The sequence below is a fragment of the Nyctibius grandis genome, chromosome 2 (genome assembly GCF_013368605.1).
Source record: "Nyctibius grandis isolate bNycGra1 chromosome 2, bNycGra1.pri, whole genome shotgun sequence".
NCBI classification, from domain to species: Eukaryota; Metazoa; Chordata; class Aves; order Nyctibiiformes; family Nyctibiidae; genus Nyctibius; species Nyctibius grandis.
In genome coordinates, this window is record NC_090659.1 from 5,917,839 (window position 1) to 5,935,190 (window position 17,352).

Here is a 17,352-nt window from a genome sequence, read left to right on the forward strand (position 1 = left end):
CTACAGAAGTGGAGTTACCCTTCAAGAAATTAAAAGCACGCAAGGGTTAGGAATAATTTCTTTGTCAAATATTTAATGAAGTCTAGATCCTGAATTTTACATGCCATTACCTTGATTTTTCAGAAAGAGTTGTAATGCATGTGTGTTTGCTCTTGCAAAACCTTTTTTTCATCTTCTGCAGGTAAGTCTATGAAGCGGCAGTAAGAGGTCTGTAGCTATCTTTGTGCCAGCTAGCTGGGCATGAATAGCGAGCAGCTAGAGATGTCTGTAAACGGTATCAGAGACCCTGGATTTTTAAAACTTGTTTGTAAACAGTACCGTTTTTCTTATTTTCAAAACTCTTTTTGCTTTACTCCCTTGAGTACAAGAATGATACTTGACGTGGGGTCTTGTTTCGAACTTCTATTTTCAAAGGACACAGAGGTTTTACTACGTGTTTTCTTTGAAGGGGTTTGCACAACAATTTGTAACCACATGCCATTTTCTTTGCCTTCACTTTCTGCAGTGCTGGTTCCTTCTGCTAAAGATGGCTCAGACGTGGGCAGTTCTGGCTGTGCTCCTTTTCTTGCTAATCAGTCTGGGTGAAGGGACAGGTGAGTGAGAAAGATCCAAAACTATATGCAGAGCTCTGGTATTCTGTATTTCCAACTGACCAGTACACTGAAACTTCACAGTTCACCAGGGGAAATTTTGCTTACTGTTTAGTGTGTCAGAAAGGGTTATTAGACATTGGAATGGGCTGCCCAGGGAGGTGGTGGAGTCACCATCTCTGGAGGTGTTTAAGAAAAGACTGGCCATGGCACTTAGTGCCATGGTCTAGTTGACAGCATGGTGTCAGGGCAACGGTTGGACTCGATGATCCCAGAGGTCTCTTCCAACCTGGTTGATTCTGTGATTCTGTGTGAATGCAAACAGTGATGTCACCTCAGCTGGCAAAATAATCATGCGCCTTGCAGGGTGGCACAGGATGATATATCTGATAGGAATCCATTACAGACCATCTGAAGACCCATCTCCTGTTCAACTGGGACAATATCAGGGGAGCTGTGATTTCTGGTAGAAAAGGGATCTACATATGCCCCTTACTAAATATGCCTCGTGAACTACTTCACCGAGTGATCTTGGGTTTTAACCTTGTTACAGGTGTATGTTCCACTGCTGTCCCCGGTTTTACTTGTACTTTAACCAAGACACCTAATTCAATAACACAATAACTTTTTTAAAAAGTAGTTTCCTTTCCTTTAAGGGGGAATCTTGCCCTCCCCATCAGTTTTTCAAAGCCCATATTAAAGTGATAGAAATCTGTTGCCTAGAAAAAGATGGAGGACTTGGAGCCCATCAGCATGCATCACATACCTGCATGGTGTCCACAGTGGAGAAGCACCATCTCCACTGCATTTCCAGACTTCAAAGAGTGACAGCAGGAAGCAGGACCTGGAAATACTACTTATATGCGTCTGCATAGAGCAATGTGTCCCCAAGGCTGCTAGTACAGTACAGAAGTAGAAATTTTAAAGTGTGATGAAGCCAAGTTTCCTATGCTTTGACGATGGCTGTAGCATCATTTTTAATGTATTTTTCTCTTCTTACGTAGCTTACAATACGGTGAGTGTGGAGGCTGGTCACGAGGCTGTGTTGAGTTGCCCTTACGCCTCCAGTATGTCTTTGATAATGGTGACATGGAAGATGAAATGCAGCACTTACTGCTTGTTGGCCTATAGGAGTGATCACAATGAGACGAGGAAGTTAAACTGCAGCGAGAGGGTGATGTGGAAATATTCACCGGACAGTGATCCTGCTCTTCGTATTTACCCTGTGAACCTTGGTGATGAGGGAAATTACACCTGTGAAATTGCCAGCAAAGCAGGAAATTTTCTTTTTTTCTCTTCTCTGACTGTGATAGGTGAGACACACCTTGTGATTTTTTATTTTTTTGTGTGTGTGTAGATAAAAATGATTTGATTTGGTGGTAAAAGACCAAATTAATTTTGGATGCATACTGAAACTGAAAATAAAGAGGTAAGCTGATTTAGTCTGGCTATTTGGAGAGGGGGGGGAAAAAGCACAAGCAGTTATGCAATAGGACATGGCTGTTCTATGGAGAAATAATCTGGGGGGGTTGTATTTGTTTTTTTAACTTCTTCTGACTCATGAACAGGGAAGTTTTAAACTGCACAAATCCAACTGTCTCCATAGTTTCTGAGGGAGTTCTTTGGGCATAACGTGGGGTTTGAATGTTGTGTGAATGTTCACACAACCAGGAGTATACACTCTTCTTTAAGTTAATGCAAACAGAAGGTATCAAATAAATATTGCTGCTATAAGCTGAGCGAGAGGATGCTGAACCAAAATTCACAATGATGTTAATGTGTGTTTTGTCTGGGTAAGAGCTGAATAACAAGGAAGCAAAAGTTTCAGGACACTATCTGGAAATATTTCACTCTTCCAGAAATACTGAAAGCTGTCTATAAGACTGCATCACTAAAATAAAAATGAAATTAGTCTATTTTCAACATAGGCAGGAACAGAAGAATATTAGTAAACATAATGAATACATCAAACTGTCTTTTTCAGATAGGTAAACTAGCTCTAGGTTTCCATAAATTTAAAAAAAAAACCGATAGGAGAAGATTTTGTGTTCTGGCGGTATTAGTTAAGCTTTCTGATTATAACGAAAAATTATGGGAAATGAATTTCGGAACTCTATAATTGCTATTATTAATTTTTGTCACTCATTTTTTGTTCTTCCCTGCAGAGTCTTGCCTTTCTGATAATGGCTTAGGTATTGTCCGAGCCTTTGCCTGTTTTGTCAAAGGCAGAATATGAGTTATTGGACTTCAGGCAGAACAGTTTTGTCCGATTCCTCCTTTATTTCCCTGCTATCAAATTCTTGATTCTACCTCCCCAGTCTCCTAAATATTTTAGCTGGAGCTTCAGCAAGCTGTGTTTTCTTCAGTCTGTGCACTGCCGTACTTACAAATCTTTATTTAATCCACCCCTCTCTGTCATCCCATCTTCTCCTGTTACTACTGTGGTCACCTTTTGGAGAACATGAGGAAGCAGTACTTTTAGATGCAGCTAGCTAGTTTTGGAGATACTCACCTTGGACTTTCTGATGTATTTTTTTTTTCCTAAAGATCGTTGGTGTTAATATACCAAATTATTTTAAAATCTCTTGAATTGGTCATGCAAACTGAAAAATACCACCTATTTTTTTCAGTTTCTCAGTTGGTGATTTTATACTGAACTAGAAATAATGGTTGTGGCCTTTTTTTTTCCTTCTTCTTCTGTAGTCCCTCCTACAGTGACTCTGACCTATGACAACAGCAGGGTGGCTGTCTGTCAAGCATCTGCTGGAAAGCCAGCTGCTGACATCTCCTGGATCCCTGCAAGTAACCACAGCACTGAGGAAGAAGTCCATCACCCCAACGGAACAGTGACCAGACTGAGCTACGTAGGCTGGGTCAACAGCACGCTTCCCACTGTCACCTGCCTGGTTACCCACCCAGCTACAAACCAGACCCTGTCCCTAGACCTGTCATGTAAATAACATTGTCCTGTAATTGCTCTTCATCATGCTCTTGGGCTTCTTTGTGCTGGTCTATGCAGCTGTTCCCACTGAATGCCAGGGCTCTGCAGATTGTTTACCGGGGTTATAAGCCAAAGTCCTAGGGCACGTTGATAGAGAAATTAATAATTTTGAGTTAGTCAGTTGAAACCAAATATTTCATGGCGTTGTATGGAGAAACTTTCAGCGCGCGCGTCTTTCTGTCCCTGTTCTGTTTTACAAGAGTTCCTCGTTCTGCAACCAAGCTGGTGAAGGGTCTGGAGGGTGTGACCTACGAGGAACAGCTGAGGGAGCTGGGGTTGTTCAGCCTGGAGAAGAGGAGGCTCAGAGGTCACCTTATTGCAGTCTACAACTACCTGAAGGGAGGTTGTAGTGAAGTGGGAGTCGGCCTCTTCTCCTGGGCAACTAGCGATAGGACAAGAGGACACAGCCTCAAGCTTTACCAGGGGAGGTTCAGGTTGGACATTAGGAAGAATTTCTTCTCAGCAAGGGTCATTAGACATTGGAATGGGCTGCCCAGGGAGGCGGTGGAGTCACCATCTCTGGATGTGTTTAAGAAGAGACTGGACATGGCACTTAGTGCCATGGTCTAGTTGACAGGGTGGCGTGAGGGCAATGGTTGGACTCGATGATCCCAGAGGTCTCTTCCAACCTGGTTGATTCTGTGATTCTGTGGTGGGTTGACATTGGCTGGCCGCCAGGTGCCCACCCAGACACTCTATCACTCCCCCTCCTCAACAAGACAGGGGGAGAAAAATATAACAAAAAGCTAATGGGTTGAGATAAGGGCATGGAGATTGTTCATCAATTACTGTCACGGGCAAAACAGACTCGACTTGGGGAAATTAGTTTAATTTCTTGCCAGTCAAATCAGAGTAAGATAGTGAGAAATAAGAATGAATCTAAAAGCACCTTCCCCCCCCACCCCTCCCTTCTTCCTGGGCTCAGCTTCAGTCCCAACTTCTCTACCTCCTCCCTCTGGCGCAGGGGAATGGGGGTTGCGGTCAGTTCATAACACTTCATCTCTGCTGCTCCTTGCTCCTCACGCTCTTCCTCTGCTCCAGCGTGGAGTCCCATCCATGGGAGACAGTCCTTCATGAACCTCTCCAACACGGGTCCTTCCCATGGGCAGCAGTTCTTCATGAACTGCTCCAGCATGGGTCCCTTCCATGGGGTGCAGTCCTTCAGGAATGGACTGCTCCAGCGTGGGTTCGTCACAGGGTCACAAGTCCTGCCAGAAATCCTGCTTACGTGTGGGCTCCTCTCCACAGGGTCACAGGTCCTGCTAGGAGCCTACTGCAGTGCAGGGTCTCTCTACTGGGTCACAGCTTCTTTCAGAGCACATCCATCTGCTCTGGCATGTGGACGTCCATGGGCTGTAGGTGGATATCTGCTTCACTATGGTCCTCCATGGGCTGCAAGGGGACAGCCTGCATCATCATGGTCTTCACCACAGGCTGCAGGGGAATCTCTGCTCCAGCACCTGGAGCACCTCCTACCCGTCCTTCTTCACTGACCTTGGTGTCTGCAGGATTGTTTCTCTCACATGTTATCACTTCTCTCTCCCAGTTGCTGTTGCGCAGCAGTTTTTACCCTTTCTTAAATATGTTATCACAGAGGTGCTACCAACATTGCCAACTGGCTCACCTTTGGCCAGCGGCAGATCTCTCTTGGACTGGGCTGGCATTGGCTCTGTTGGACATGGGGGCAGCTTCTGGCATCTTCTCACAGAATCTACCCCTGCAGCCCCCCTGCTACCAAAACCTTGCCACGCAAACCCAATACACTGCTTCAGTGACCTTTTTAATCACCGATGGCAGAAAAGTTGCTCTCAGCAGCCACCGTGATACAGCTCACTAATTTTTGATGTGAAGCTTTGAACCCCTGAAACTGAATTTTGTCCAGCTTCCCACAGTGGTGATGTTCTGGAGAAAAATTCCTTGGAGAATGTCTGTCTGTGACTTTCAAATGATCTTTCCCAGGGCCAAAGGTAGTAAAGGTTAAAATTCAACTTCTCACCTGGTTGTGCTGGACCTGTTAGAAGTTTATTCCAGCAGGATTTTTAAGAATAGCTAAATAAGTGCTCATATCACCTGAATATCTCAGTAGAGGCATGAAGGACTGAAGTCATCATAGACTGGTCATTAATAACAGCATTTTGCAGGGATGGCTGGTCAGCTCTGTTGTTGCAGGGCTAATATCATTTGAAGAAAAGGAGACCATGTGGGCAGACGAGTTGAAACGGGAAGTGTGTTTGTACACACTAATGACCGGGTCTGTGAGGCAGCTTCCTATTACTGGTTGGCATCCAGACATCTCATCTGTGTGTCTCAGCTCGTTTGAGCTGTGGAGGGTAGAGGATTAGCTTCCTCCTCTGGTTAAGGTAGGCAGTAACATCATGTAGTCAGCAGATACTGACATCTAGCTCTGTAACTAGCTTTCTTTTCTTATCTCTCAGACACTTCCCCCAGGCTTCCCTATCTCCTGATAGGAGGACCTGCAAGTGTTGCTGCTGTCAGCGGTGTGACTTTATGCTTGATTTTCAGGTGCAGAGGTAAGTCATTTGATGAGCCTGAAATGTATTACAATTCCATTGTTGACTATGTGCAGGTACAAGGACATGAACTTTATGGCTGAGAGTGGGGTGAGAGGTAAGGATTGAGGAAAATGTCCACACACGATGCACTGTCCTTTTGAAAAAGTCCTGATAAAATAAGGGGTGGAACTTTAAAACAGGTCCAGAGTTTTGTAAGAGCCATAGTAATTATGATATTCATGCATTATATATATGGCAAAGTGTCATCCAGGATTAAAAGGATTCTTTCTGAGAGTAGGGTAGCTTCTGAGTTTTTAGCATTGTTTTGATTGTTCTGCATTTACCAACATAAAGTTCTATACATAAGAATGACAGTTCACAAACTAGTCTAATGACTAGACACAAACAACCCCTTGTTTTCATCAGCGATCATAAATTTTTCCTTGAGCAAGCGTAAGAATAGGCCAAATGTTCCTCTGGTCAGGCTCATACTGAATAATTTGATACTGAGAACTGAGATGATGGTTTGCCGTTCTTGGAGTCAAGAAAGATGGCTGTGGTGGAGTATGAAGGGAGTTGAAGCCCAAGTGGAGGCTTAAAATGGGAGGAAGAGAGAATAGTAGGCTGAAGGCAAGGGTGTTTTCAGGAGAGCAGGAGATGAAGCACTGGGAGAAGGCAACGTAGAGGTGAGTGAACTGTAAATGGAGGGAACTTGCAGACAATCAGAGTGCCTGACTTACTCCCCTCCATTGCCTTAGTTCTGCTCCAGCTTTAATGCTTGTCTGGGTTTCTTCTTTGTGCTCAGTGTCTTTCAGACTATTCCTCCTGCATTGGGCATTTATGAACTACAAGGAGCGGCTGAGGGAGCTGGGGTTGTTTAGCCTGGAGAAGAGGAGGCTCAGAGGTGACCTTATTGCAGTCTACAACTACCTGAAGGGAGGTTGTAGTGAAGTGGGATTCGGCCTCTTCTCCCAGGCAACTAGCAATAGGACAAGAGAACACAGCCTCAAGCTTCACCAGGGGAGGTTCAGGTTGGACATTAGGAAGAATTTCTTCTCAGAAAGGGTTATTAGACATTGGAAGGGGCTGCCCAGGGAGGTGGTGGAGTCACCATCTCTGGATGTGTTTAAGAAAAGACTGGAGATGGCACTTAGTGCCATGGTCTCGTTGAGAGGGTGGCGTGAGGGCAATGGTTGGACTCGATGATCCCAGAGGTCTCTTCCAACCTGGTTGATTCTGTGATTCTGTGGGCATATTACATTGCAGATGTATTTCAGGAACCAGGTCTGAACAGATGGGGTGAAAGAGGCTTGGCAAGAGGGGACAATGAGGAGAGGCATGCACTAGAAGAGCAGGGAAGTCAGGGTGAGGAAAACAGAAAGACAGGAGAAGAAAACAGAAGGGCAGTTGTCATCGGCAGTGGCAGCACTGACCAGGGCTTGCGGCACTTTGATGGGAGCCTGTCCCTGCCTCAGGGTGATGTGCTGCTTTGGGGCAGGTGAGGAGGGGAGAAAATGTGCTCAGATGGGTTCCCTGGCCCAGCACGTCCCTGCAGAACTGAGGAAAAGTGCACCTGAGTCAATTCAGTCATGTCTCCCAGGGTGATCAAAAATTTCAACAAGGGGAAAAATAAAACAAGAGCGCCTTCAAGAGCAGGACATAAAAAATAAGAACTTAACCAATGAGTGTAACTGTATTTTGAAGAAAGTCTTTCAACAGCTGAGGGCAGCTAGAGCAGAGCTCTAGACATAACAGCTGTGCACCTTGCCCCATCAAAGCATTTTAATTTCCTGATGTCCTACTTTCAGCTTCCCGGTTACGTAAATTGGCACATGGGTCGGCAGAACCGTTTGCAGTAAGTGGGCTTTTCTTCTGTGTGTGCTTTGTGGGGTTTTGTGTGTTCTTCACTAAAACACGTAATTTCATTGAAACACGTCTGCTCTGCCAAAACTCCCATTTTCTCTCTGTGTGTACTTGGTGGGGAGAATGAGGAACAGTGTTTCTGAGAGGGTGTCTATTGTCTGGATGGCCCTATCTTCATGTGTATTCAGAGCATCTGAGTAATTGCTTAAGCACTAGACCAACAGTGGTGTGTTTCCTGCCTAAGAATACTGTAAAATACATTTACAATGCCAATGGTTAAGCTGAATTTGAAATCTCCCCAAAGTTAATGTTTCCACATCTCTGCTTCACAGAGTAATCTTAACTCTGATCTTTTGCTTAAGAATGTGTATTGCCCTTGAGGGCAGAAACCTGCCTGATTAAAGACCGGATGAAAACAGACATTTTGCAATGAGGGAAAAGGGTGCACTTCCTTGTGCTGTGTTAGAGACAAACACAGCTATGAAACTTCTATTTTTTAAGTTGCAGTTCACTCAGAAGTTAGGAAACAGCAGTGACACATTTGCCACTGCAACTTTTACTTCCTCTCTGATTCCAGTGTGTCATGATAACAGCATGATCATACGCTGCTCTTTCCTCAGGGCTTCTGAAAGAGCACTTATTTCATATTTTGCTTTCTGCTTGTGGTTAAATTAATGGTCGTGTTCTTTGTTTGTTGCAAACTAGTCAAACAGTGCTCTGAAGTTACAATGATGTATTTCCTGATATGCTCTTCTATGGCATTCAGGACAATTTGTCTGATTGGAAGTGGGAGTTGCAGAGGTCAAAGGCAAAAGCTTTCCTAGTTGATCCTAAATAGGATTGCCTGTGGCCTGCCTGTTCTTTGGTTTGTGTTTTTTTTTTCCAGTGAAGTTGGCATTGTTCATTACCATCTATTTTGCTGAAAATACTGACATTTCAAAATTTGTTTTCAATCACATTAAGAAAAAAAGAATTCCAAAGGCTGTCCTGTTTAGGCTTTGTGAAGGCAGTTGTTGCATCTCTCTGTCAGTCCAGGTCTCACCCTCTGTGCCCTAACCCTTTGCTCACAGAGCCTAGAAATAACTTCACAGTTTCTTTGCAAACGTAATGTTGCCTACCAGGTTTCTTCTGGTCTTGTTTTTTTGTTTGGACTCTATAGGTGTGATCGTTCCACAAAATTCTACCATGTAATATAACGGGACATCTTTTTCTTTATATTGCAGACGAAGAACTTCAGGTCCACGTCATCACGTGAGGAAACAGATGTGATCAATCCTCCTGTCTTAGAGTGTATCTATCAGAATTACAGTCCAAGAACGATGTATATGAACTGTTAACAGTGCAGGCACAAGCAGTCTAATACCAGCTCAGCTACTAATTAGGTACTTGAACTTGTATTTCAACTAACAAATCTCAGACCTTACCACATAGCAGGCCAGCAGAACACTCAAAACTGCCCTACAAAATCCTTTGTCCTTCTAGGCTGAAGAGAGTGGGGAGAGCAACCTGTTTTAGTAAATTATTTCTCTCTTTCTCTAAACATCAGTACAACTCTTGAAACATTTGAAATTTTAAAGACCAAGTTGGGGAAATACATATCTGAATTTTGTTTGAAAATGGACTCTGGGGTATGTGCTGTCTTCCCTCGAATCAATAATTGACAGATTTCTGTGCCACAGTGACAGACTGTTGGTGAATATGTAGCACTTTTTTCCATTTTCACAACTGGATTCTCTTTGCAATTTTGTGGTGGAAACCAGGAAGTGACACAGGGGACCCCAAAACATAGAAAGTCAAAGAAACTTATCCAGCAGAAATGCAGAAATAAAAGAGGGTTTTTCTTCTGGGTAGATAGTTACATGTGGCAGATGACAATCTGGTATTTGTCATCTTTGTTTACTTTTAATTTTTCAAATGTATTTCTTTTTTCAATTAAACTTTCTGTTTGCATTGATAATGGAAGTAAAAAGCCAATTTGAAATTGTACCTGATATGGAAATGAGAAATAACAGTGGGCAATTTTCTAAGATTCGTTTTAAAGTAAACGTGCAAATATGCAAACATTTACCTAAATGATTTCTGGGGCTATTTTGGTAAATGTTTATTGACCAGTTTCTTAGAAGCTGAGATCACAGCGTGGTTTAACTGAGAACAGAAGCATTAAGTTGTGAAAAATGCAGGTGGTGTGCTCGTTTAAAACAAACAAAAAAAGCCCCTCACGAAATCATTTATTTCTTCTCATCCTTGTGCCCCCAAGCTGAAAAAAAAACCCCACAGATTGGTCGTTAACTTCAGTTTTCATTCGTCAGGTTTGTCAAACCTTGTAAACACTAATGCAGCAGTAAGTATACTCAAATCTCACCTCTGTGCCCGGCAAGATCATGGAGCAGATCCTCCTGGAAACTATGCTAAGGCACGTGGAAATCAAGGAGGTGACTGGTGACAGCCAACATGGCTTCACTAAGGGCAAATCATGCCTGATGAATTTGGTGGCCTTCTATGACAGTGGCCTTCTACAGCCTTGGTGGATAAGGGAAGAGTGATGTCATCTACCTGGATTTGTGCAAAGCATTTGATACTGTCCCGCATGACATCCTTGTCTCTACATTGGAGACACACGGACTCGACAGATGGACAACTCGGTGGATAAGGAATTGGTTGGATGGTCGCACTCAAAGAGTTACGGTCAGCAGCTCGATGTCCAAGTGGACACCAGTGATGAGTGGCGTTCCTCAGGGGTTGCTATGGGGACAGGCACTGTTTAACATCTTTGTTGGTGACATGGACAGTGGGATTGAGTGTGCCCACAGCAGTTTTGCCGATGACACCAAGCTGTGTGGTGTGGTTGACAATCTGGAGAGAAGGGATGCCATCCAGAGGGACCTTGACAGGCTTGAGAGGTGGGACCGTGCGAACCACATGAAGTTCGTCAAGGCCAAGTGCAAGGTCCTGCACATGGGTTGGGGCAATCCCAAGCACAAATATAGGCTGGGTGGAGAATGGATTGAGAGCAGCCCTGAGGAGAAGGACTTGGGGGTGATGGTTGATGAGAAGCTCAACATGAGCCGGCAATGTGCACTTGCAGCCCAGAACGCCAAACGTATCCTGGGCTGCATCAAAAGCAGTGTGGCCAGCAGGTCAAGGGAGGGGATTCTGCCCCTTTACTCCGCTCTTGTGAGACCCCACCTGGAGTACTGTGTCCAGCTCTGGGGCCCCCAACATAAGAAGGACATGGACCTGTTGGAGCAAGTCCAGAGGAGGGCCATGAAGATGATCAGAGGGCTGGAGCACCTCTCTTATGAAGACAGGCTGAGAGAGTTGGGGCTGTTCAGCCTGGAGAAGAGAAGGCTCCAGGGAGACCTTCTAGCAGCTTTTCAGTACCTGAATGGGGCCTACAGGAAAGCTGGAGAGGGACTTTTTACAAGGGCATGGAGTGATAGGGTGAGAGGCAATGGTTTTAAACTGAAAGAGGATAGATTTAGGTTAGATATTAGGAAAAAATTCTTTCCTGTGAGGGTGATGAGACACTGGAACAGGTTACCCAGAGAAGCTGTGGCTGCCCCCTCCTTGGAAGTGTTCAAGGCCAGGCTGGATGGGGCTTTGAGCAACCTGGTCTAGTGGAAGGTGTCCCTGCCCATGGCAGGGGGGTTGGAACTAGATGATCTTTAAGTTCCCTTCCAACCCAAACCATTCTATGATTCTATGAAATGTGTGTTTTGAATGGCCTTTTCCTGCTCATCACTGGAGGAAGTCATCTCTGCTCCTCAGTGTTCTTAGGCATGAGGACCTCCCAGTGCCTTCTAATTGCACTTCACTTTATAACTTCTAAATAGATATGGGTGGTGGGCATCTACTCATATCGCTCCAGCCTTTCATTTTAGTCAGAAAGACATGAAAAGTGAGACTCTGCCATGATGAAAAGTACCTACAGAAGGCAGTCCATTCACGCCTGCCAGGTGACTGAACAGAGCCTTTCTTGTGGTGTTAAATGTCAATGATGGGTCAAACTGTGTATAGCTTCTTCATGTCATCTGTGGGGAAGGAGATGCACCATTTCATGTGTACAGCCTCTGGGAGAAATAAGTGACAGATAGCTTGGAATTTGTGAAAACAGGTTTTCAGTGATGCTCGCTAGGAAAAGTGTTTTGTAGCTCTAGTGACATCCACAGCAGTGCCTTAGTCTCAGGAAGGGGTTCCCCAGTTCTGCTGGCTGACAGCTGGCAGGGCATGGTGGGCACGGTCCAGCATCCTTTTTTGTTCTCTCTGTCAGCCGGGACCTTTCACAGTCACAGTGCTGTCAAGGAGTTGGTTGTGAGTGGAAGCCTCTGAAATAGGGGAAAAATCTCTTGTTTCTCAGGGAACTGACCAGTTGGGTCTAAACCTGGGCTACTAGGCTGGTGTTGCTCAGTGTGACATGTGAGCATGGATCGTTCCTGTGGACAACTACAGCAATTTGGGTCTGCCTTATTCAGAAGCTGGACCTTGCAGCCAGACCGAAGGAGGACATGGCTGTCAAAATGAAGAGAGTTAGGCTGTGGAGCAGTCTGCTTTTGGCATTCACGGTGCATGTGTATTGTGATTTTCAGGGTGCAAAGCAGGAACTTATCGTAATTTCTTTGCACCAAGGGAAATGTTGAAGAGTAAGATCTAATGCAGACAGACAGGAAGATGATAGTGCGGGGGGTAAAACCCTCTGGAGAAACATCACCGTGATAATTAGCCCTGGCTGAAAAGCATGGCTTCTGTGCTCATGATTTTGTTTTCCCCTTTAATTTGTATTTGGTGGAATTGGTCCAGTCACCTTCAACGTGTCAGCATTTCCTAGAAATTCTGAGAAGACTTTAATGTGCTGAAACAAGGTGCTCTGGCAATGAGATAGGTCCCTTTGTGCTGCAGGTACTCAGTGAAATGGGCTCTCCTGGCAGCTCCACAGCTCTTAACAGCCACATGGACTATAGTTTGCCTGATTTCTTAGTTCAAGAGCAAGTCCTGCTGCAACCTCTCAGAAAATTAGCGTACAGTATTGTAGCCTAGTCAGGCTTTGATCATGACCTGTTTACTGCCAACAAAAGGCTTGAGTTAATCAACCCACAGCTCTGGCAAACCCCCATGTTGCAGGCACTAAAAGACCTCAGCTGCCTAATTGTTCTATCTTCGTTCTGCAATAAAATCGGCCCTCATGCTTTTCAAGCTTGTTGTGTATGATTAATAAAACTTACTAGGCCAAAGAGAATAATGTGGCTAGTGGGGGTGATTGCAAGAAAGGCTGGGACACGGATAATGCTTCCAGGCAGAACGTTAGAATTGAACAAGCTCAGTTAATTTTCTGCTCCTCTTTTGTGTGTGTTACAATACCGGCACAAGGGGTAGGTAGTTTCAGATACAGAGTTTGCTTCTTTTTTAGCTGTCTGCAATTCACTGGAGCTTTTGACCGCAGGAATACGTATTAGGCCCAAGCTGCCAACAGGTGATAACTCTTCTAGTGGGCCTGTCAGCTCTGCTAATAGCATCGTCTTTGAAAGGAGGAAGGTGGGATTAGCCAAGCAGTGGGCCCGTGCGTGTGCTGAGAAAGGAAGCCTTTGGTGCTTGGGATAAGACATCGAGGTTTGCGAGCTGAATGATTTTGCCTTGAAGCAGAGAGAGGAAAATGGAAGAGACTGGAGAAGGGGATTGACAGAGGAGAGTGATAAGACTAAGAGAGTGAGCATGATGTTGGGTCGTTGCAGCTTAATACTTAATAGTGTGATTGATTTACTTTTTGCATTCACACTGCCTGTCGCTGGGTGCCTTAACTGCTGATCGTGGCTGGTGAAGGACAGGCTTTTGTCATATGGGGAGCTCTCTGCACTCTTCTCTCAGGGTGGAAAGATAGGCACAGGCTTTGGTGGTTTCCTCTCTGCCTGCCATCACCAGAGTGGTGCGTGTCACGCTTCTTGGTCTTATGAGCTGCACACCAAAGGGCTAAAAGCCACCAGACGCACACCTCAGGGGAGCGAGGGGAAGGAGGGAACGGCCTGGAACTGCTTCAGTGGCTCACCAAGGGTTTAACTCTTCCTCTGTCAGAAAGGCTTGAGCTGGGCTTGCAGCCAGGTCCACCTCTGCCAACTCCCTCCCTCCCAGAAGCAGGGGCCAGTGCGCAGCAGTGCCCGGCTGCTGGGCCAGTGCAGCAGAGTGGGTGCAGGAGCACCCCCACACTGCCCGAGAGCTGCCCGCAGGCGCTGGTAGCTGCTAGGTCCTGCCCAAGACGTGTTCTGTGTTCTCCTGGGCTGGCTGCTGAGAAAGTGCCCCTTTCCCACCTGGATTTAATTTTGCAGTTGATCTGTTGAGTATTTTGAGAATGAGAAGAAAATCATTTAAGTATCTTCTGTGGTGCTGATTTTGTAATTAAATAGGCATCTTGGTGTAATCCAAAGAATAACCCTAATGGTGTATTTTGTCTCCTGCAAGAATTTGGTCTAGAAAATAACCAACTTGAGGATGTTTTTATGAGTATATTTACCATGCTTTTTTTTTTTTTTATTTGCAAGAACACTTTTGGTGATCTTATACTGATTTTATCTGCAATGAAAGCAGTCTTGGTAATAATGATGATGTCTGCTTTCTGATTAATCCATGAGCAATTTATTTTCCGGTAATAGCAGCTGTTGCAATGCCGTCAAACAGTTCTTTAATTTCCTTCTGTTCACTGAATATGGAAAAAAAAATAGTTGACAAAGTTATGTTTAGAACCCCATAAATTGGAATGTAACTTCAGATTATGAACAAGATTTGTTTAAAATCCCAATTTTCAACACCAGGATGGAAATGAAGAAGATAAATAATTTTTCTGCAGAATTTGGAAATGGGGCAAATATCCTAAGGGTATTTGCCAGTTCAGTGAAAACCTTGGTTTCCTAAGTTGGTGTTTCTTTTGTCTGTATTTTTTGATCTAGCCTTCTTGGCATCATTTGTCATAGCTTTTCTTCTCTGATGAGAAAATAATACTTTCCTTGGCTCTCCTGTAACAACTGTAACGCCTGCGGAATATTGTCCTGATGGTTTTGATGTCGTCGTGACTTGGTCTTTCTGCTTTTGTGAAGCCTTTTTTATTATTGTTAACTTGTCCTCTGCTACTTGACTTGGTGTCCACAGCCTGTATGCAACTTTCATGTGCTGGAGGCAGCAAAGAGCTCATGATTTAACCAAGCAGGACTTCTACTACATTTCCGATCACTTCTTTGTTCTGGAATAGTTTGTGTTTGTGCTCTTAATGGTGCTTCTTTAAGCAATTACCCACTTTTCTTTTCTCTTTACCTCCTTAAAGTTGTCTCCCCAATGCTCTCACGCACTAGTTTTCTCAGTTTATTGATTTTTATCTTCTCTAAGTAAGTACTTTATTATCCAGTTCTCTCCTTCTCTTTTTGACATCAAACACAATTACATTCTCCATTCAGTTGCTTTAGGAGGTGCCAGATCCTCTCAATGAAATTTTTTCTTTGTAAGATTTTTTTTGTGTATGTATGTGTGTGGGAGCAATAAGTTTCAAATTGTGACTTGTTTTGGACTTTTCTAGTGCTTTTCACTGAACTTCTCCTTAGAGACATACTCACTCCAAGTCTCCTTGATTTTTTTTTTTTTTTGGGCCAATACATAACAGACAATTAGTCACTCTTGACTATAAACCACTCCTGTGCTTCAGCTTCTGCAAATCTAAGTTCACCTACCAAATCACAGCAGCGACAGGCATCCAGCTCAGAGAAACTAAGCAGGCATTTATCAGTGAGGCGTTCCATAGAGTCATGGTTATCAGTGATTTTACTTAGTTCAGACACAATAACAAAATATCTCTGATACAATGTCATGCTTTGAATGGAACTATACCTACGTCTGACTCATACATTGTTAATAACACTTATATAACCAAGGAATTGTGGACGGAGCTCCACTGTAGAAAGTAGATGCTATTTTACCTGATTAATCATAGAAGCAATAATATTTTCAGGGAAAGGGGAGAACCACAGACTCTGTGCATTTTCAAAAGTAAAACTTTCCCCCAAGAAGAGTAGAAACAAACAGCATAAGGAGGCTTTTTGCTCCTCTTCCTCCAGATTCTGTCTCTTGTCATTATCAAGCTATCACTACATCTGCTGCTGGGTTTCTTGTGTATTTTCTAGTGGTTTTGACAGTATTATTGAATCAATTTGCATGTAGTTTAGCACACAGTGCCCAGAGAAACCTCATGGACTTCCTTGTTCAGATTGGAGCTAGTCTGAATTGGCCTCTGTTTTGACTCCTCGTTCCTGCTCTCTTATTTTTCTGTGAAGGCCTGTGTTGTTCTCTAGCACTGATGCAGGCTCCCATGCCTTGACAATATTTAATCTGTTGCCTGGCATAGAGAACTCCGGAACAGCTGGAGATAAGGAATAATATCTTGCTGCATGAAAAGGAATGCAATAGATTATTCCTTTCATCGGGATCTGTTTAGGATACCTGACCTAAGTCTCACTGGCTGCATTCGACATCCTTGGTGAAAAAGGTCTTGAAAAGCCTGAGCAGCTTTCATGAGAGCCTGACTGGTAATTTGCCTCACAGTTGCAGAGGTTGTACCCAAACCTCTGCATCTTGCTCCTTGTCTTAGCCCAGGAAGCTTCTGCAAGAACTTTTCAAGTCTGTTAACTGCTGTATTCCTCCAGGCAAAACCTCCCATCCCTCTGTTTTCTCTTTGAAAAAGAAATGGTACCCAAGCCCTCTCTTAAACAAAAGCATCTTGCTTGCAGATAAACCTAAGAATTTAGGGACTGCCTAGATATGGGGTGTATAGTGCTACAGAACAGTCATAGGACTAGTTCAGCTTGTAGTGTATCTCCATGACTCTTCAAAAGTGGGCTGATCATCCTCCTGCTGAGTTAGCTAGAATTACCTAAATTAGTGAATTTAGGGATTTGCACTGAATCCTAGGCTGGTAGAGTCATGCTAGCGTAGTATCTGTCTTCTCTGAATGAGGAGCAGCTGAGGGAACTGGGGTTGTTTGGCCTGGAGAAAAGGAGGCTCAGGGGAGACCTTATTGCTCTCTACAACTACCTGAAAGGAGGTTGTAGTGAGGTGGGTGTTAGTCTCTTCTCCCAGGTAACAAGTGATAGAATGAGAGGAAACAGCCTCAAGTTGGGCCAGGGGAGGTTTAGACTGGGTATCAGAGAAAATTTCTTCATGGAAAGGGTTGTCAAGCATTGGAACAGGCTGCCCAGGGAAGTGGTGGAGTCACCATCCCTGGAGGTATTCAAAAGATGACTAGATGTGGTGCTTAGGGACATGGTTTAGTGGTGGGCTTGGCAGTGTTAGGTTAACGGTTGGACTTGATGATCTTAAAGGTCCTTTCCAACCAAAATGATTCTATGATTCTATGCAT

General features: G+C 44.2%; 1 protein-coding gene across 1 annotated transcript; it reads left to right on the plus strand.

Annotated features, from left to right (window-relative positions):
• The first annotated feature begins 526 nt into the window (after positions 1-526).
• LOC137660588 (cell surface glycoprotein CD200 receptor 1-B-like) lies at positions 527-9,397 on the plus strand. The gene is made up of 6 exons (XM_068395503.1): positions 527-593; positions 1,595-1,903; positions 3,294-3,542; positions 6,027-6,122; positions 7,913-7,959; positions 9,191-9,397. Exons 1-6 carry the CDS (start codon positions 527-529, stop codon positions 9,302-9,304), a joined length of 882 nt encoding a protein of 293 aa, XP_068251604.1. The 3' UTR covers positions 9,305-9,397.
• Positions 9,398-17,352: the final 7,955 nt, after the last annotated feature.